At 50.5% G+C, this 20,294-nt stretch overlaps 2 protein-coding genes across 12 annotated transcripts in view; one reads left to right on the top strand and one right to left on the bottom strand.

The window, feature by feature from the left end:
- ALPK1 (alpha kinase 1) overlaps window positions 1-13,326 on the bottom strand; it is a 51,311-nt gene extending 37,985 nt beyond the window's left edge. For 7 of the 9 annotated variants that reach the window (XR_004954811.1, XR_004954810.1, XR_004954812.1 and 4 more), the window contains exons 1-3: window positions 12,899-13,326; window positions 11,367-11,497; window positions 7,426-7,527 (exon numbers count right to left, since the gene is read on the bottom strand). Coding sequence is in view for 5 of the 9 variants with exons in the window: in XM_036233373.1 (XP_036089266.1) it covers window positions 7,426-7,527; window positions 11,367-11,497; window positions 12,899-12,927 (262 nt within the window). In the remaining 4 variants the exon portion in view is untranslated. Of the gene's footprint in view, window positions 1-7,425; window positions 9,426-11,366; window positions 11,498-12,898 lie in introns of those variants that run through there. The other 2 variants (XM_036233376.1, XM_036233377.1) reach the window with 2 other exon arrangements.
- Window positions 13,327-13,398: 72 nt separating this feature from the next.
- TIFA (TRAF interacting protein with forkhead associated domain) lies at window positions 13,399-18,968 on the top strand. Of its 3 annotated transcripts, none has more exons than XM_036233380.1 (2): window positions 13,399-13,951; window positions 15,889-18,968. In XM_036233380.1, the coding sequence occupies exon 2, from the start codon at window positions 15,908-15,910 to the stop codon at window positions 16,475-16,477; it is 570 nt and encodes a 189-aa protein (XP_036089273.1). In that variant the 5' UTR covers window positions 13,399-13,951; window positions 15,889-15,907; the 3' UTR covers window positions 16,478-18,968. The 3 variants fall into 3 exon arrangements, with proteins under 3 accessions (XP_036089273.1, XP_016000340.2, XP_016000339.2); XM_016144854.2 differs by having other exon boundaries at window positions 13,828-13,955; XM_016144853.2 differs by lacking the exon at window positions 13,399-13,951 and adding an exon at window positions 14,029-14,428.
- The last annotated feature ends 1,326 nt before the right edge of the window (window positions 18,969-20,294 follow it).

Here is a 20,294-nt window from a genome sequence, read left to right as displayed (position 1 = left end):
GGGAGGAAAGCGTGCCGAGTTTTCGCGCCGTCACCCTAATCCCGCTATGCCTAAGTGCACTCGGCCGGCGTCAGCACGCGCGTGCCCGCGGTGCGCCTTCTCCGAGCGCCTTTCCTGTTCTCCCCCACGCCTCTTCCCGGGTGTCTGGTCACTGTTACCTTTCTGCCGCGTGTCTAATTTAAGCGAGGTAGGGAGGGTGTAGAGAGTTGGGTAAATTTATAATTGTTCATGATATTTTTACTCAAAAATTGTCTTCTTAGGAAAAAAAAAACACTCAAATACTTAAGAATAAAATACATCCTAAAATTGCTTATTAATTTCAAAGAAGAAAACCTTCTCTTACTACCAAACATTTACAAAATGTAATGTTATAGTAGGCCCAAAAGAAACTTCACAAATCCCCCAAAGAAAAAAATTATTTGACCATAATCCATAAAAAAGCTCTAAATTATTAACAAAAAAATTAAAATTTATACTCGGCCCACTTGGAAATTTCGATAGCGCTCACAAGTCATTTTCCAACACATTTCTCAACTTAAGGGTGCAACCAAAACTACACTCAGAAGAAGATCCATAGATTATTAGTCTTTTATAATAACAACAAAAAAGTATAACCTGTACTTTCATCTTAAGAAGCGAAAAGGGAGCAACAAACTAACTCTTAGGGAAGCAGAAGGAATAAATAAGCATGCAATGTTTAAAAACAGTAATTTGTAAAATGGTAGTTATTTGAGAAGGCCAATGGATTTGCTTTCAGGAAAACCTAAGAGATAAAAGAAGAGAGAGCCCTTTCAGAATAAACACAGCTACAGCCGAGATTGTAGGAGCATAAGAGACCATTATGTACGAACCCACCTAAAAAATGTGAATGTTTGCATGGACTGTATATGTTCTAGTACAATTTTGATATACTATTAAAGATCAAATTAAGAAGTAAAAAAAGTTATCTATTTTTTCCAATTCATCCTCTCCAAAATCGTCTACACCTTTTATAAACAATAAAAAAGGCCAGCAGGATAAATTTAGGGCTGGTAACGTCTGACAACCAGCCCTCCAGGATCCGGGGTGTCGATTCCCGTGGCGTGGATGCTGCTGCCAGGGCTGTTTCAGGTGGTCAGCGTGAGGTCCCTGAGCGGGGGTCAGAAAGAAACACCTAGTCACGTGCCCACCACGCGAATGCATTAGGCGCGAATAACTTCAAAAGCACAGGTAATAGTAAAGTTTCATAAAATGAGTTTTATCTTCAAATAATTTATTAAAGTTTGTATATCTAATTTTTAATGATGGTTGTGTTTGACAAATGGCTCACGAAATTCCTGAAAATTTAATAATTGGCTCTAATGAATCAGTACAAGACACCCCTGTATACCACTGAAAGGGATATGAAAAATTTTTAATAGAAGAGAAACTTAAAAAAAAAAAAGCTTTAATAAGATTAGAATGATGGCAGGAAGTTTTTTTGCCTCTTTTCAACTTTTATGAATTCCATTCCAAAGTTTTTAAATGATCCCAACCATATCTTAGCCATTTCATTAGCATTCGTAAACACAAGTGATTTTTTTCTACTATTCTATTCACCACAGTGAACAAGTGGGCAAGGATACGGAGGAGCGGGGGCCTCATTCTCTGGTGGTGGGTGTGAAATGGTGCAGCCCCTTTGGGAAAACAGTTTGGCCATTTCTTAAAAAGTTAAACATACATTTACCATAAAAACCCATAATTCCACTCCTAGGTATTTGCCCAAGAGAAAAAAATATATATATGTCTACCCAAAGCCTTGCCCGTAAATGTTCTCTGCAGCATTATTTACAATAGCCAAAAAAGTAGAAACCACCCCAGTGTCTGTCAGCCGCCGAACAGAGGAGCAAAGTGTGGTCTCCCCGGCCAGGGGAGTGTGGTGCCAGAGAGAAAGGGGCTACAACGGGAACCTCACAAACGTGCTAAGTGAAAGGACCCAGTCACAGAAGACCACATCGTTTGCGATTCTATTTATAAGAAATTTTAAGAAAAGGCAAATCAAGAGGGCTAAAAAGTAGATTCAATGGGGATGTGAATGGGAACCAGGATTAAATGTAAATGCACGTAAGGGATCATATTTGGGTGACTAAATGTTCTAAAACTGGATTTTAGTGATACTTGCACAACTCAGTAAATTGACTAAAAAAATTAACTATGCACTTAGAATGAGTAAAGTCTATGGTATGTAAATTATTTCTCAATAAAGTTGTTAAACATTATATTGAGCTAAGTTTCATTTATTACGTTTCGGTCATCCCAACTTACAAAATAGGTGAATGAGACTCAAGGAGATTCAGTGGCTTTGGCGCAAAGCTTTTTTTCACACGTTAGCATTCGTCCTTCCGAAGGTAGCTCGGGCATGCCTGTCCGTCCTCCCCGATTCGGTGCTGAAGACGTCTGCCGGAACCCCATTTTACTTTCTGTTAATGACCCTATTTTCCACTTTCTGGGGTACTTCCTCATTTATCCCCACAGAATGTGCCTGCTCATCTGATTACTTTTCTGCTGGGGATGCTGTGTCTAAAAGGACCAAATAAAACCTGAATTTTTGATTCATTCGCCTATTCGCTCATTCAGTGAATATCTACTGAGTACCTACTATGTGCCAGACTATTCTAGGCACTACAGAAACAGCACTGAACCAAAGTAGACGCAACAGTTATGAGAGATGGAGTCAAGTCAAAGGCCTGGATTTGTTATTTGTCTGGTTTGATTTTACTTATTTATTTTTCCAAACTGCAAAGCTCAGGAAAGACTCACGGCAGAGGGAGGGCGGCTGGGTCACCCGGGGCCGTTGGGCTCGGGGCTCTCACAGCCCGCCCCGTCGGACGTCCCCCTAGCCGCTCCGGGAGCGCGGACTCCTTCCGATCCAAGGTCGCCACCTACAGGCCACAGAGTCCCGCCGGGTTCGGCACCGAAGCCAGCGCGCACCCCTGTGCGGGGGTGGGGGCGGGGAGGGGGGAGCTGGGCAGTCGGTGGCCGGCAGGGGTCGGCCCCACGGCGGGTGGCTGTGCGCCGTACCGCGGCCCATGAGGCTGTCACTGCCCCGCCTCTTCGCTAGTGAGTCAACTGTGGTTTTTACGATGTGTATCTTTCCCACGACAATAAAAACTCCAGCAGAGCAGGGAATGTGACTGTTTTGTTTTCCCAATAAGCCTGGAATATTCTGCACCTGGAATAATTCCTGGCACATATGAGGTACTTAAAAAGTATCCGTTGTTACGTATTTACAGGAGGAATCCGCTGGTTCCAGGCAACCCGTCTTAGTTGCTAAATCCTATGCATCGCTTAGTGTAATTAATAAGTTGCAAATATCCTTTTTATGTCAGGAATATCTGTGACGTTCAAAGATGAGATGCTTTTCACTGTCTCTGTAAACTAGTAAGTTCTTTGCCTCTCTTCTGGAAGTGGCACGACAGGCTTACTTTTAATTCCATTTCTAACCTTTTACCTCAAACTGATGGAAACTTCAGAAATCTCGGTGTCAGTCCTCATCCGTCTTAACAAAAATTTCCACAAATTTATCACCTTATTACATGATAAGGAAGTCATCAGGTTTCCTGAAAGTTCTGTGCGAATGTCACAGTCTCTGGCTCAGAAACGAACGCGGTAATTCAGACATCAGCCTGCGCCCTGCGCGGCACAGCCCTAACTGCGGTTCTGCGAAGGGCCGGTACGTCTGATCGTGTCTGGTGCTTCACTGCTGCCCCCTTCTGGTGACACATAGCAGCACAGGCATGAGAGGGAACACTTAACTAGATGCATATTTTTACTAATTTATGAAAAAAAGGTGGCACTCAACAGAACGAAAAATATATAAATAAATCACAAGACTTAGTAATGACCAAAGGAAATGGAAAACTTTTGTGAAATATCAAAATCGTGGTGCATATTATTTACCTGACCAATAATCTTCTTTGAACTCCAGTTCAGTAAAAACCCATTAATTCTTTTGGATTTCATGATAGAAGAATAATCACTAAGCTATTGCCTCAAAATCTGTGCTGTTTCAATACAGCAATGATAAAAACTACATTGGTACCATCGATGGAGAATGTTAGCATTGCAGTGCGTACTTAAACCACTTGGGGGAAAAAACTCTATTACGCTACTAGAATGTTTGAGAGCGACGGAAAGAGACACTGGGGACTCAGAGGGGCGCCGTCTGTCCCCGAAATGCTGCGGGGCCCTCCATCTGCCAACGGCGCCTCCGGGCTGCCGCCTCGGCTCGCGGCCTATCCTCTGCACATCCCGCGGTCGGCCCGGCCCACCCCACCGGCTTCCCGGGCAAACGTGGTTTCCGCGCCTCCATGTCTGCGTCGCTGCCTGTCCCAGGCGCCCTCCGGCCCACGTCCGACCCTCAGCCTCTCGAGACCCTTCCCTGCCCCTCGTCTCTTTCCCGGTCCCCGCACTGTACCCTTCACGTGCTGCCAGATGGCTTCTTAAAGGCAGCACCGTCCCTCTCCGTGTCCGCTGGGTCGCTGTCGCGGAGGGACGAGGCCAGGATCTGGACCCGGCCCGCGACCCGGCCCCGCGCGGAGCACAGGGCCCTTTCTTTGCGACCCGCGGTGCGGCTTGGCACGAGCTGACACGGTGACCTCCTGACACGCCTCCCCAGAGGCCGACTGCCGAGGGTGCGCAGCGTCTCGCTGCGGCTCTGAGACCTCCAGCGCGCAGCTCAGTGCGCGTTTGCGAACCCACGAATGGATTTTGAATGAATGAATCAATCAATCAACGAATGAATGCTGTGCTTCTCACCTTTTAGCTAATGAAATCCTGCTCTCAAGTCTTAACATCATCATGCCGCTTCTGTAACGTCTTTCTGGACGCTTAGCTGGCAGAATTCATTGCTGTCACAGCCTTCCTGCTCACGGCACAGTCGCTGTTCCTTCTCCCGTCTCCTGTGCTGCGTCCCCAGAGCCAAAGGCGCCCATCGCGCAGCGAGGGGCCGGAGCTGCGCCCGCAGACGACCTGCCCTTGCCTCCGCGCCTGCCCCTCGGTCCAGCGTCCCCGCGGCGGGGAGGGCGCGGCAGGGCTCCCTGGCTTGGTGTCTCTGCGTGGGGCTCACCCGCTTCCGCACAGGGACAATGCAGAGTTTAAACAAAGAAAGCGGAAGCTCAGGACACAGTCTGGACTCGCCCTAACCTGTGCTGTTTGCTCCCTAAAACCGCATCTAATTCACACCCGGTTCCGAGCATGGGAACTACAGAGACTTGGTGACGTTTGCTGAGCAGATAAATCAATTCCAGAGCTAGAGATGGTCAAAAGTAATGTAAGTATGTATCTTGCCAGTTTTAAAACGAATGCAATTGTCATTCCTTTCTATTCGGTGTATATACTGCATCCTAATACTCTGACATATCTTGAATCAAACCTTTCATTTTTATATTTGTGGTCACATCGTTTGGGGCATAAATGTTTTCTAATATTTCAATTATACATCCATTTTGTACATTTTCAGTTATGTAGTTATTCTAAAATACATTTATGAAGTTTTTGAATAAAAGAAGTAATGTTTATTTTTAATGGGATAAATACATTATAATGTTACGTAGGAAAAACCAGAACATAAAATTGTTCATACACTTTGATAGCAACTATGTAAAAGAAAGTCGTTGAAGACCAATGACCTTTTTCCCAGAAACAGAAAAAAAATCCATCCTTAAATTTATAGGATATCTCAAGAGATGCTAAACAGCCAAAACAATCTTTTAAAAGAACAAAATTAGAAATTTCACACATCCTGGTTTCAAAACTTACTACAAAGCTACAGTCATAAAGTCATAAAGTGCCAGCATAAAGTCAGACTCACAGACCGATGAGAGAGAACACAGGGCCCAGAAATGAGCCCTCGCATTTGCAGTCAAATGATTTTCGACAGGTGCCAAGGCCATTCAATGGGGAAATAAATGGTGCCATGAAAATTGGATATCCATGTGCAAAAGAATAAAGTTGAACCCTTACCTTATACCATAAACAAAAATTAACTCAAAAGCATATGAGCTAAAACTCTTAAATTTTTAGAAGAAAACATAGGAGGGAATATTCATGATATTGGATTTTGCAATGTTTTCTTGGATATGACACCAAAATCACAGGCAACAAAAGAACAGATAACTTGGACTACATCAAAATGATAAAGTTCTGTGTTTCAAAGGACACATTCAAGAATGAAAAAGAAACCCATGGAATGAGAAAAATATTTACAAATCATACAGCTAATAAAGAATTAATATCCAGAATCCCTTTCATGCAACGATAAAAATACAAACACCCCCATTAAAAAAAATAGTTATATATATATAATTATATATGTATAAATAGAGAAAAGGAAGGGAAGGAAACAATGTACCACCATAACACAATGACTACTTTTAGAATAGTCATGAATGTTTATCTACGCCAATTGTGAGCACAGCAGTAACTGACCCCGGCTGTGTCTGTCACCGAGCACTTCCTGAGCTAGCACTGTCCCAACCCCACCTCTTCCTATGGCTAGGCCATAATTCACTTCACCTTTCTCCTCTATTAGAATGCTTGCACTTCTTTGTTATTAAAAATATCTTTGTGGTGAACCTCTTTGTGAATTTCCCTCATGTTTAGAATCATTTCCTCCCTAGAGTAGATTCCCAAAAAGAAATGACCAATATGACCATTTTTAATGACTATTGGCAGATGTCGTGACACATTTATGGCCCTTGACCTAGATGCCGTTTAAGTCCTCACCCCACCCCCCCTTGGCCGCTGTTCAGAAACTCCTGTCTGAAACGGGCAGAACGGAGCTGTAATGTTCACTTGGGGATCTCCCACCTTCTCTGTGACTGTCATTCAAAGATACTCGCTACCTTCCGCGTCCCTCCGGTTTCGCCACGATTCACTAGGACACGCGAAGCACTGTGGCCTGAGGACAGTTTGATACAATGTTTCTTTATCTGTCAAATACTTCCTACATCTATAATTAGAAATCCAACAGATTGTATTATCGACTGAGCTCTGGAACCAAGGACTAGTGAAAGTCAAAGACACTGCACTGGCTCAGAAAATGCCCACCCCTCAAACACATGAGTGCGGTGTTTCCCAAACTTTAGCCATTTACATGTCACCATCACAATGTTTGCCACATCTGCATGTTACCTCTAATAGTATTTATTTAATCATTTATTTCTAATCAATAGTAAATTGGCTCACTTTCTTTTTACTTAACATCTTTCTGAGCCATAATACCCATGAAGTCATAGATTTTTATAAACTAATTATATTTTCAATTCACATTAAACTAAGCATATATCCCCAATTTTCAAAGTCCAGAATGTGCCACCTAAAATCCATAGTTTGCATATCATATACATTATGTCATCTTTTGTACCCCTGTCTACCATGTTTTGTCATTTAAAGGCTGATACTCACCTTTATCTTGAAGAGGAAAACACTCTGGAAAGTTCATTGTAGTGCAACCTCCCAGAAATGCACTGTTTCTCCTAAACGGGCTCGGTTTCAGGAAGTAGGAATCTGAAAGAAAAACGGCCAGTCTCAGACGGTTGTGCAATGCATGGAGACAGTCCGGGTGTTCCCAGAAGACACGCCTTCTAGGACCTGCTGGGAGAAAAGCATTGTGGGAGTTGATTCCTGCAGAAAATTCCCTCTCTTCAAGAAAGTGTAGTTAAACTCCTTATTTGGACTAAGTCAGAATGGAGAGTCAGTCCTGAGGAAAGACAATGTCAGTAAGAAACAACAGAGGGGACATTGTTTAACGTATTATCAGAAGAGAACTCATGTCAGGGGTCTGTTCAGTGCAAGAGAGCTTCTTGGCACAAGCGTACAGACAGTGCCAGGGGTATTTAAATTGAAAAGTGAAGTTAGTGTTTTTCTCGTGGAAGACCTCGCTAGGCCGGCTGGCTAGGCGAGGAGGACCGGCGTGGTGGGCCGGGGCCTTCAGGTGAATAATCCAGGCCTGCAGCTCCAAATCTCACCCCCCCCCCAAAGTCAAAAGCACCTGAGAAGACTTGTAAATGTCTGAGCACGTTTTACTGGACAAGTTATGGATGTCAACAGTAATTTTCTCAGGCGAAGGGGCAGAGGTTTTGTGTGGCCATTTGGTAAGTCTTGGGAAAGCCTGTTTGGTATGTTTCCCCAGGGCCGAAATTACTGGGTAACAAATCCTTTGGCTCATCGGAGGGGTTCCAACTCTGCTTCCCAACAACATCGAAAAAGGAAATACTCAAGTATCCATCTACCCAGTACTTATACTATTGCTAAAGTACTAAATGCGGTACTCAGCATTAGACCACATGGACTTTGAGAAAATCGTTTACTCTGTAATTCTTAACAGATGACCTTAGAAACTAGAACGACCAAAGGACATTGCTGTGACGAAACTCTGTCCATTTCCACTTCCTTCTGCGGAGTTTCTCTTTTCTGTGCGAGCCTGAGTGTGGACCGCCGTTTCATTCTGGCTACCGGTCACATGCACCCACGAAGGGACTTTTTAAACCCCCATAAATCTCATCGAGAAGTGTATTTTCCATAAAATTTTATTATGTTTAATAGTTAATCATAAAAATATATAATTTATTTTTTGTTTTCCTAACCAATTATGAATTCATGATACTTGTATAACTCAATATGTAAGAATTTAATATTTAGCGTCTATAGCCAGAGAAAATGAAAATGTTTAATTTCAATATCTTCACGTTTTTACTGTAAAGAAATATGAAAAAGAAAAACTTTCAAGCATATAAACTACTTAATATTAGGAGAAAATTCTACAGAGGAAGTAGAATTCAAGCGGAGGTTTAAGGAGGTAAAGGAATAATATAACATTTCCGATCGAGCAGGCACTGACTCGGCCCGTCCTCCCTGGGACACGCGGCTCGGAGGCGTCGCGACGCCTTTGGGGCCCGTCTGCTCTGACCAGGGGCCCCAGGAGCACCCACGGCCCTGGAAGCACGATGTTTGAGGGAGAACACTCGCGGCGGCCGGAAGGCTGGATTGGGAGGGACCGCGGTGGCGGACGCTGGAAGCCGAGGCCGAGTGAGGGGGGCGCGCGGGAGGGCCACCAGGGTGGTCCGGGCAGGGGCGCTAAAAAGGAAGGGGGAGCAGTACTTCGAGGCAGAGTCCCAGGCCTGCGTGGGAGGCGGGAGCGACAGAGGCAGCCGCAGAGACTCAGTGGCAGCCCGAGCGCGGGGGGCGGCGGAGCAAGGCCGTGCGCCCCGAGCGGGGGGCCTGGCACCCGCCAAGCCGCAGACGGTGCGCGCGGCGGCAGGGAAACCGGGACGAAGCTGCCCTCTGAGGCCAGGGCTGGCTCTTCTCCAAAAAGTATTAAAAATTTCAAGATAGTGACAGCGGAGCCGTGCGCGGAGCCCCGTGTCACGCCCTTGTGAACACGCCTTGCTGAAAGCCAGGCGCGGGGCGAGCGAGGCCGCGGGGCGCGCACAGGTGCGGCGCGGCCGAGCGCGGCCCGTGGCGGAAAGCAGAATTATGCTTCTCATGATCCCGGTGAGGTGAGTCGGGGGAGGGGGTCGGAGAACCCCGCCACATGACCCCCGGGGCGACAGAAACCGCGCGTCCTCGCCACCAGCTGTGTTTCTTCAGCGGCCCCGGTGTTGGCGCGAGCAGCTCTCGGCCACCAAACCCCTTGCGACGTAATTAATCACGTGCTCTGATCGAGGGACACACGCGGCAGAGAATGGGGATATTTCTCTGGGGATGATGGGCAGATGTCCTTCTGGAACTTTCTCTGAATCGGACGCCCAGTTGGCAGGCAGCAGGGCGCGGCAAACGCACGGGGACCCGGAGACGCAGGGTGGCCGGGGCTCGTGCCCCGCTCGGCGACCCCCAGGCGGTGTCTTCCGCCCCCGAGCAAGTGAAACCGAATCGCTGCTCCGAGTCAAACGTGCGGATCGTCTCACGCCTCGGTGGGGCGGACACGCTGCCTGCTCGGGCGCTAGTAACTCGCCGCTTTTAAAGGTGAACCGCGAACAAGTGAAATGGGAACCCTCACGCATAGCACTAAAGAAGGGCAGGTTTGGGGGTTTTTTCTTTTTTTTACCTGAAAATTACACTGATAAGGAGTACCACATGACAAAGTTTAAATTCGACAGGGAAAGACTAAGTCACTGGGTTTGGAGCGTGTGGCAGGTAGATGTGCTGCCCCCTCTCTGCTGGCTCTCCAGGGTCCACCTCACTCTGCCGACAAGACTCTCTAGCAGCGGCCTCTGGTCACAGCACGAATCACCACAAACTTAGCAGCATCAATTAAACAATCCGTTCTATGAATCATATGTAAGATATGTATGAAGAAGGTGCATTTAGGGTGTCTATAAATGCATCATGACTACAGGATGGACATTATGCAAGTATTTGAGAATTGAGGGGAGACAAGGATTGCATGCTACACAAAGCAAACAAAGCCGGCACCCCTTATTGTTACCAACAAAGAGCCTGGGCACTCAGAGCCGAGAGCACTGTGGGCCTCAGCCGGAGTTCGGGGTCCCTTTCCAGGCCCGTTCAGGCACAGGCAGAATGCACCTGCCGGACTCAGGTCCCGTTTCCTTCCTGGCTGTTGGCTGGGACACTCTCAGCCCCTACGTGCTGCCTGGAACTCTTTGCTGGGGTCTCTGGGGGCAGCTGTGGCCAGCAGGGCCTGTCTGACCTCTTAGAGGGCTCTGTCCCTTCCAAGGGTCCCGTGACTAGGGCTGGCCCAGTCTGTAGCCTCCCTTTGAATCAACTCAAAGACACGAATCAGGGACCTGGTCATGCTGTCGGATGCACAGGCTCCGTGCACACTCGGGAGCGCTTTACACGACTGCCACTGCGCGGGTGGTGGGGGACCCTGCCCAGCACAGAGCACATGGCCTCCTGTCCCCCCACCCTCCAGGCACCCGCCTTGGCCCGATGTCCCCTTCTTCGACCGCTCCCCCTAGAGCCTGGCCTTCCGTGCTGCCCTGCACAGAAGGAGCCCCGGGTGACACCTCTCTCTCTCAGACACTTCAGCTAGGCTCACCTTGTGTGCAACACAACGCAGGCCAAGGAGCCAAAATCTGAGCACATGGCAAACGCCCTCCCCCACCTGCGCCTCCCGCCTCCAAATTCTTTTCTGGCGTTAACCAGTATGACCGGCTCCATTCCTGGCTCTCCTCACAGACACAGACAGCTCAGGCCTCACAGGCCGCACACGGTGTCCCTCAGGGGTGTCCCTCAGCGGAGCTTCTTCCATAGGGACCTGACTCGCTTTAACCCGGCGCTCGACTCCGACTCCGGTGCAGAAGTGCCCCCAGCTTTCCCTCGTCCTGTTCCACGCTCTGGGCACCCCCTCCCCCGCCCCCTGCATGACAAAGGTCAGTCTTTACCTTGAGAGAGCATGGGAGGTAACACACTCTGAACGTCAGTGACCTCCAGAGTCCTGAGCACGCAGCCAGCTGCCCCAGGGTGCAGACCATCTCCACTGCTGCAGACATCGGTCACTGGCCTGCACCCCACACTGTAAAGGAAGGATGCGTCTCTCTGTTTCGCTTTTTATCCAGCCCCAGCGACCTCCCTGCTTTGCTTTCTCCTACTCCCCCACCCCGCCCGTAATCTACTCCCATCGAATTTCGTGGAAGGCCCCTGACGTCCCCCCTTTTTATCCTACTGCATAAAATAAGTAGCAAAACTAGCATTCTCTGGGGCATTTTCCTATTCCGTTGAGATTTTGCTTCCCAGCAATTGCTGTCTGTTTGGCTCAAATAAACTCACTGAAATTCTCTACAGGTTTAGACGTTTCTTATATCAACAACTAAGAATACCTAAAACCTCCCAGAAAGCAGTTAGCTTACTTCACATGCGCCAGCAACACTCACAGCATGTGGCTGTATCAGGTGAAGTTAACCAAGCTTAAAAGCCACCCAGAACCTTTGTTAAATTCACAGGAAAGTTTTACCACACTCTGATTTAAGATGTGTTGGCAGCCAATGGGCACTTCTGGGTGCAAGTAAAGTTTCTGCCACTTCTGGATCAAAGAATGTGTTTGTTAAATGATATGGCCACAATGAGACCAAAAAAAAAAAAGTTTTGTTCCTTTTAAAAAATGAAACTTTCAAATAAGAGGGCCTGAAACTTTGTTTTCAGCTTTGTGCTCATCAGCCGGTTTGTGACAGCCACGCATGCCACAAGCCACAATATTATTGACTGTTTACGGCGTAATTAAAGGCCTGCCCCGTTCCTTAACAGTAAAGACATTCAGATTATCAAAGAATGGTGTTCCTGGTTTTCCACAAATACTATCATTACTGTTTCGACTTTGACCTAGAAAAATAGGGCAAGTAAAATCCGTAGTAAAACTGCAAAATAATTTCATTTAAAAATGTTTTAGTGGTTTTACGCAAAAAGAAAACTAATGCAATAAAGCACATATTACAAATGACTTTGCCTGCGTTGGTTATTAGTGACTTAAAATTGCTTTTTAAAAAAATCTCTAGGTATCCTTAGAAAACTCAATAAATTGAAATTATAGAAAGAAATGAGCACCCTTCCTTTCGGCTCTGGCCCTTCCAAGCTTTTAGAAGTTTCCTGGGCCTTTTGTCACCTTCTAGGAAGTCGAGGACACCGGGGTGCAAGTGAGTTAAACAGGCAGGCAGGGCACCCTGGAGGGGCAGAGACTGCCCCAGGGTGCGCTCTGCGCTGTCGGCTCCCACGAGCCATTGTAGGGCCATTATTTTTAACCAGGTGTCAGAGGGAGAAAACCATTACTGAGATCTAGAATTCAGAATCCGGCTTACTAAAAGTCTCATTTTGGGTCATTTAGTAAATCAAGTAATGCATTGTAAGAGAAACAGAAAAAAACAGCACCGTGGATTCTAGCGACTGTTGCGTTTCCTCTATTATAGTTATTAGCACCACCTACCTAAACAGTCTTTGCAGTTTATAAAGCATCTTCACATCTCATTTCACCTTAAAGGTCGGAGATCAGAAGCCCCAGCTTTACTGCGCGAACTTGCCCGGTGCCTCGGGTTTCAGGTCCCGGCTCCTCTGGCGCAGCTGTCTGTGCTTCGGGAGGAAATAACAAACGCCAACGAGCCACTAACAAACAGCTGCGCCTCGCGGGCCTGTGATTCCTGATCGTGAGGGCTCGAAGCTTCACCGGAACCTCTTTACCAGGGGCAAAGGTCAACAGCGTTTTATTGCTAGTGAAACTGACCCCGAAAAGCCACTTCCCTGAAGTCAGGACAGAAGACAGACAAATGAGTGGCTTCCATCTGTCCTTGACCAGATTCGGTGGGCGGTGCCCCAGGCGGGCTGGGAAGTCGCCGCCCGCTCGGACCCCCGCCTCTCTGCCCCCCTCTCCTGCCGGCCGCTCCCGCCTCCAGGCCGCCCCGTCTCCGCGCGGCCCGCCTCCCCTGGGGGGGAACATCCCCGTGCTTTCGGCCGCTTCCCGCCGCGCCGCGCGCCACGCCGTTCCCGGCGACCCGGGGCGCTGCGTGTCCGGCGAGGACGCCCGCGGGTGCGGGGCGCAGAGCCGCGCTGCGGAGCGCGTCGCGGTCCCGCCTCTGCCCCCGCGCGCCCGCGCGGCGCCCTCCCGGCGCGTGCGGCCCTCGGTCAGGGGACGGGCCGTGCCCGCGACACGGGAGGCGGCGTCGGCGCCCCGCCTCGCGCGCCCGCGCCCCGGGCCGAGGTGTGCGCGCGGATCGCCTTTCCCGCCGAAGCGCTTCTGCTCGCTTTCCAGTCACGCCCTCCCGGAGGGGCCGCTGGTTCGCGGGCGCGCGGCGACCCGGCGACCCGGTGGCCGTCCCCGCCCCGAGCCCCGGGCGCGGGAAGCGGCGTCCGGGGGGCGGAGACAGCGGCGCGCGCCCGGCTGCGGAGGCCGCACGCACCGAGGCCCGGGGGGCGCGGCGAGGGCTCGCGGCTGCTCCGTGCTCCGGGCCCGGGGCCGCTCCCACGACCCGCGCGCCGGACCCGCGTGCGTAAGTGCTGCCCGCGGGTGGCCGGGGGGCGGGGGGAGCCCGCGCGGGAAACGGGCTCGCCCCCGGCACGGGCAAAGGCGACCCCCGTCTGCAGGGCGTCCGCGGGGCGGGGGCGCCGGGGTTGGGGGGAGCCAAACTTTTAGAGGGAGACGCGGAACCCGCTCCGTGTTTACAGTCGGCCTGGTTTCGAAAAGCAAGCTCTTAAAGCGGAGAAGCCACCCGGGCACGCATGGCCACCCTCGGGCCCAGGCTTTGTGCTAACCGCCGTGGACACCTGGCTCCGCTTAGCGAAGATCTCTTGTGCCCGCCACAGCCGGCGAGGGTGGCCTACGTCCTCAGTGGCTTCGCAGGGCTGGGGTGCGGGTGGGCGTGTTCTGGGGTGCACCTCCACCGTGACCACCCCTCTTCCCTTGAGAGGGGTCAGGAGCCCGCCCCCGAGTCTGACCCTCCCAACTAGCTCGGAGACCCCCCAGGTGAGTGTGCGCTGGCCGGTGCCGGCAGGAGGGGCCACCCACCTCTGACAGCGATCGGGCTGCCGGGCCCTGCGCCGCGTCTGTCCGCCGCAGTTCCTCTGTCACGCACGCGGCGTCAGGCTCCGCGGCAGCGCTTGGCTTCTCCGCAGACGTCAGTTTGCTCCATTAAAATCAGATGGCTTCCGATTTTGTAAATATTTGTGAGATATTTGATCCCATATAAAGTGCCGGCTGTTTAAGGTTCCAGAGGTACAGTGTGCCGTGAGGTCCCCTCGCCCAAGGTGGCCACAGTGAGCACTGGGGAAGCTCGTGGCTCTTGCTTCTCTGATGACTTATGTCCAACAGATTTGAAAAGGCCGCTTTTCGGCACCTGCACACTAGTGATTTTTTCAAAAAGACTCACCAACTTTAACCTTTAGTGTTTTGCCGGTGTCCTTTCTGTTTTCTGAAATGTCAGTGACTCGGGCCGCTCTGCGAAGGGACATTGCAGCTCTGCAAGTAGTAATAACTACTCAGGTGCCAGGCCCCGGTCCCCGTCCACACACCCAGGCTTGCAAGCGGACCCCGCAGTGCCCTGTGCTGCCCCTCAGGAGGCCGCAGTGTCTGTAACCCCCTCCCAGCACCCGACTCTAGGCCGGGGTCTTGCTGGTTCCCACACACGCCTCCACCCTCTGTAGGTGACTGCCATAGTTTGCGGAGAAGCTGGTGGCAGGGAGTCATGTGTGCAGCGGGTAAGACGGGGCAGTGACCGTTTGTCCAGTCGTCAGGAGCCACTGACAGGAAATAAGTAATTCCAGGGAGAGGACAGACTAAGATACTGAGAACTGCCTCAAGGAGATTTTTTTTAAGTATGTAATATCTACATTTTAAGATTATAGAATAAAATAACCTTTTAAAGCATTTGCTATTTTTTTTTTGCAACTTACCTACTAGAAATCTAAGGAGGACCTAAAGGTAAATGTTGCCATTACTTATGATTTTTTAATTTTTTAAATCAGGTCTCAGAATTCATAACACATCTAACTATAATACAGTTAAAAAGCTGTAGGTTTTCTTTCCGTGTATACTCTCCCAGGGCATTCAAACCAAAGGGCCACTTTACTCCTGCTTTTCCTTTTTAAAGTACAGCTGTCCCCCAGTCTCCGGGCCCAGGTCGGCCTCTCTCCGTGAGAAGGGGCCTGGGGCTCGTTCGGCTCCCAGCAGTCATGCCTGTCGTTGTCCGGATCATATGGTCTCAGCGTCCAACTGGGAGTGAAACCCGGGGAGTTGAGGAAAGGCGATGCCCCAGCTCTACCGGGGCGAGCTGTCAGGTTTCACACGGAGCTGAAAGTAGTCTGAGTATTGCTTTCTTAACTTAAAATCCAAATAAATCAGCTACCACAAGACTTCCCCAGAATGTCAGAATCTCAGGTCTCAAGGCCCGGCAGGCGCGTGAGCTCACCTGTGGTTTCTCATTGCAGGCGGGTCAGAACCTGCGGCATGTCCAGCTTTGAAGAGGCTGACACCGAGGAGACCGTCACTTGTCTCCAGATCACTGCGTTCCACCCTGGCCCGCGGCAAAGCGGGCCCTTCCAGTCCATAAAGCTCGGAATGCGAGAGAAGCTCCCCTCCAGCGAGGTGGTGAAGTTTGGCCGGAACTCCAGCATCTGTCATTACACTTTTCAGGACAAGCAGGTGTCCCGAGTTCAGTTTTCTCTGCAACTGTTTAAGATGTTCAATAGCTCAGTTCTCTCCTTCGAGATTAAAAACATGAGTAAGAAGACGAGTCTGATCGTGGGCGACATGGAGCTGGGCTACCTGAACAAGACGGACCTGCCAGCCAGGAGCATGGTCCGCTTCGGCGACTACCAGCTTCTGATGGAAAAGGAGGACGGAGAGTCACTGGACTGGTTCGAGACTCAATTTATTTTGTCTCCAAGATCACTCGTGCAAGAAAACAACTGGCCGCCACAGAGGCCCATCCCCGAGAGTGGCTGTTACTTGCCCTATTCCACCCAAAACACATCTCCTACTGAAATAGATGAAAACGAGTCGTGGATAGAGGGCTGAGGGGGATCGTGGGTGCGGGGCCCCGTGGACGCTGTGTAGAGACACCACTGACTGAGTACTTTCTCGTCATCTGTCATGTCAAATTCGGGATCCGCAGTCCGTGAGCTGCCAGTCGTCCACTCAGTCCCCTGTCACGTTCCCGGATGTACTGAGAATTGTTTCCAGGGCCCATTCTTGAGGCTCGTGTCCACGCAGCACCCTTCGTGGCGGAGCGTCCTGCAGCAGCTCCCGTGTCTTCTTCTCACGCGTGACTTTAGTCCTGTTTCGTTTTGTTTCATTTTTTTTCCCTAAGAACTGCCTCTTGGTTTGGTCATATCATTTCACAGCAGCCATTTGTTTTCAAGGTCAAGGCCATGGGTACGTTGTCACTGGGGTTGCAGACGATGGGTATGTACAGTACCAGAGCCCTGACAGCACATTCTGGGGCTGCATCTGCATGTCCTTGTGGCTTTGATATGGGAACTTACGCGAGCACCGATCCCTTGATTTTCTAAGATTTTCTTTGGGTAGAATTACAGTGTTTATTCCCAAGAATAAAGTCTTCCTTCTCTATATTCAGCATCTAAAACCAGTATCTTGAACATTTTAATGAACCATTGTTAAATTTTCTCACCAAATTTTAAATTGATTGATTTTTACGCACTACAAATTTTTAACTTCCATGAAATCACTCCGCAGCATCCGTGTGCGTGATAAAGTGGAACTCTCATTGGCTCTGTGTCCCCTGTGCTCTGCTCGCATCCCCGTGACTGGTAACTGCCACTCGTACTTTGGAACCCTGCCCCCTTTTCACTCAGCCCCTCGACCCCCCCTCCCATCTGGCAACGCTCAGTTTGTCCTCTGTATCTATGAGTCTATTTCTATTTTATTTTGTTCTTTTGATTCCACACATAAGTTAAATCCTATGACATTTGTCTTTCTCTTGGAACTTTCGACACGGCCGTGAAGGACTCATCCGTCCTAGGGAATTCATTTTTCTTGGGCTCTTTAAGCAGAGGGCGTCTTGGTTGCTGCTGGAGTCAGTCACAGCACTTCAACTTCATGATGAGCTGGTGCTTTCCACTGGCAACATCTCATGTGCTGTGGGATTACATATCCGCACTCTAGAAGATTCTGTCTCTACTATTGAATGTGCTGACTGGCGCGAAACAGCATAACTTTTAGGTGCTAACATGAGTGGTAATATTGGTTTCAATAATCCTTGTAGAAAAATTAGCTGTAATCTTGCTGTCAGGAGATTACCACTGTTAGTGTTGTATGTGTTTATGTAGTTCTTTCTTTCTTTCTTTTTTACTTTCTCAGTTCTCTAACATTTGTTTAATTCCTCATGGTGGTTACTATCTGTTAAAATAACAGGCATGGTTACTGTTTTACTAACTGGGCCCTGACTGCAACCATCAGAGTTTCCATTTCAGGTAGTGGCTGAGGATGAGCACTATGGAAAACGGCGCCGGACGATACCAGGCTTCTCGTTGGTGCCAGTCGTCCCCAAGTCCCATCACTCATCATTCTGCTCTTCAACCTCCAAGGAAATATTTATCTGGCCTCGTACCTCTGAAGCGATGACTTCAGGGCCAGGGACACTGGCGACGGAAATGGAAGAGAGCGGCTCCAACACTCAGTCTTCGGTGGAAGGCTGCCAAGGGACGAGCGTCCGTCGGCCCAGCGCTGCCCACCGCCATCTTCACAGACGAGAGGGCAGTAGCAGGGGACGGAGTCGCTCTTAGTACTGGTAGTCCAAAGAAATTGCTGCTCAAAAGCCAAAACCAAGGCACAGAAAACTTCCGTGGCAAGATGGTGGAGCTTCGCCTGAGGTCAAAGCGCCTCTTGCGACATTGCTTTTGATATCTTAAAACAGTTTTTCAGTCATCGATAGTTAAGACTGACTTTCCAACAGCTAAGCAAAACAAAGCAAACAAACAAAAACCTCAAAAACAAGCCTGATCTGGCGTCCCTGGGAAGGAGGCATGCACAGGCGATTCGTCATGCTGCTCGGGTCTGCCCACCGTTTCCTGTTTAACTTGTCATGGACTCTGAGCTTCAGTTCCCTCTTCTGAAAACAGGGGCTCACACAGGGATGGAAAGAGCCCTCCCTCGCCGTCAGCCGAGGCGAGGTGCGCAGCGTCCTCAGGGCAGCGTTAACGTGCTGCGCGGCACCGCGAGCAACGCGGGGCACAGGAGGGCCCGCGTTCGACGTCACGTGTGCGAGGCGACTGAACCACAGAGGACGTTACTGTGATCCGGGTGCCAGGAAAAAGCTCCTTTAACTAATCTGCAATAGCGATAAAAAATACTCATGACATTTTAATATTTTCCTAATTTAACTTCTTTTTCACCTTTAGTATTTCTTTTTCACCTTTAGTATTTCCTAAGAATCTGCAGTTTTCACTGAATTTTTTTGTGATCTCCTTTACTGACAGATAATTAAGCAAAGGTATCAAGTAAATGAAGATGGAAAGGTATTTGATATAAAACCTTTTAAAAATGTGTTCTTAAATTATGTTTAGAACATCTTTACGTAGTTAAAAAAATGAAAACTCTGGCCTCTACTAGAAAAATGTATTTCTCCAATGGAAGAAAAAAGGCAGACATCATTCCAAATTATTCCATTTCACAAGTCTGAGCATCTTAAAAAAACCCTCGCCTGACGCCCCGGCCCCAGCTACCCCGTTTCCGTGCTCTGACGGCGACTGTCCACACGGTGGCGCTGCCACTCTCCATCCCCCGCCGGGCTCGCGTCAGTGTCCCGCCCTCAGGTGCACGGACTCCGCGCGGCCCCTCGCCCGGCTGGCGCTCCTGCCCGCTCTCCCTGTGACCCCGCGCCCGGTCCCCTACACTCCCCCGGTACCCGCTGCTCTTGACCTTTCTCTACCCAACCTGAGTCTGCGCTCAGCTGGGCTTCTCCGCCGGCAGCCTCCCCAGGGTGACCTCAGCCAGGATGTACCCAGCAATGACTCTGAACGCACCTGGACCTCGTCCCTGAGCCGCAGACATCACCTACTCGACATCTTCACTCGACTTTCTCATAAGCACCACAAATTCAATTTCCCAAAACAACCAATTTCCTCCACTTTCCCAAACCTGTTCCCTCGACACGGATTAATAACGTCAGAAACCAAGAGGTGACTGCCGGGCACAGCTGCCTCGCTGGGTCCGCGGTCGCACCTGCTCAGTGGCGCAGGGAGACCACGGCCCCAGACGCGGGGCGCAGGAGCGGGGCCGCCGTGGGTGCCCCCTGGCCGGGGCCGGGGTCTGGGCCGGCAACGCGCCCCGCGGCAGCTCGCAGGGCTGCAGGGAGAGGCGCCGGCGTTTCCGTCCAGACGGGCCGCCGCGTCCCTGTCCCCGTGCGCGCGCGCCGCGGCCAGCCCGGCCTCCGCCCCTCCCCGCCCCTCGCCCCTCAGGAAAACGTGCTGGTCCCACCGCCCGCTCCGCGGTCCCACCGCCGGCGTCGCCCGCGCCACGGCGCGGGGCACCACGTCCCCTCGCACGCCCCGTTCTCCACACGCGAGCTCCGGGGGCTGCTCCCGGGTGCGCGCGAGCGCACTGCACCCTGCGGCTCGCAGGGGGGCTCGCCAGCACACGCCAGGTGACGAGCACCCGGCCCGCGGCCGCAGGGGCTCGCCCACCGCCCTGACCGCCCCTCGGTGTCCCCGCGCACCGCTCCGCCCCCGCTCGCGACGCCTCCGCATACGCGGCCTTGTCCCACGCAGAACGCGCGGAGCCGGGTCGCACCGACTCCTACTTGCCGCTCCAGGCGCTTCCCCAGCTGCTTCCTGCGCGACGAAGTCTCAGCTCAAACTCACGTTCTCAGGGGCGA

This window comes from Rousettus aegyptiacus, unplaced genomic scaffold (genome assembly GCF_014176215.1).
Source record: "Rousettus aegyptiacus isolate mRouAeg1 unplaced genomic scaffold, mRouAeg1.p scaffold_m13_p_16, whole genome shotgun sequence".
Classification (NCBI taxonomy): domain Eukaryota; kingdom Metazoa; phylum Chordata; class Mammalia; order Chiroptera; family Pteropodidae; genus Rousettus; species Rousettus aegyptiacus.
This window is presented reverse-complemented; position numbering and strand designations above follow the sequence as displayed.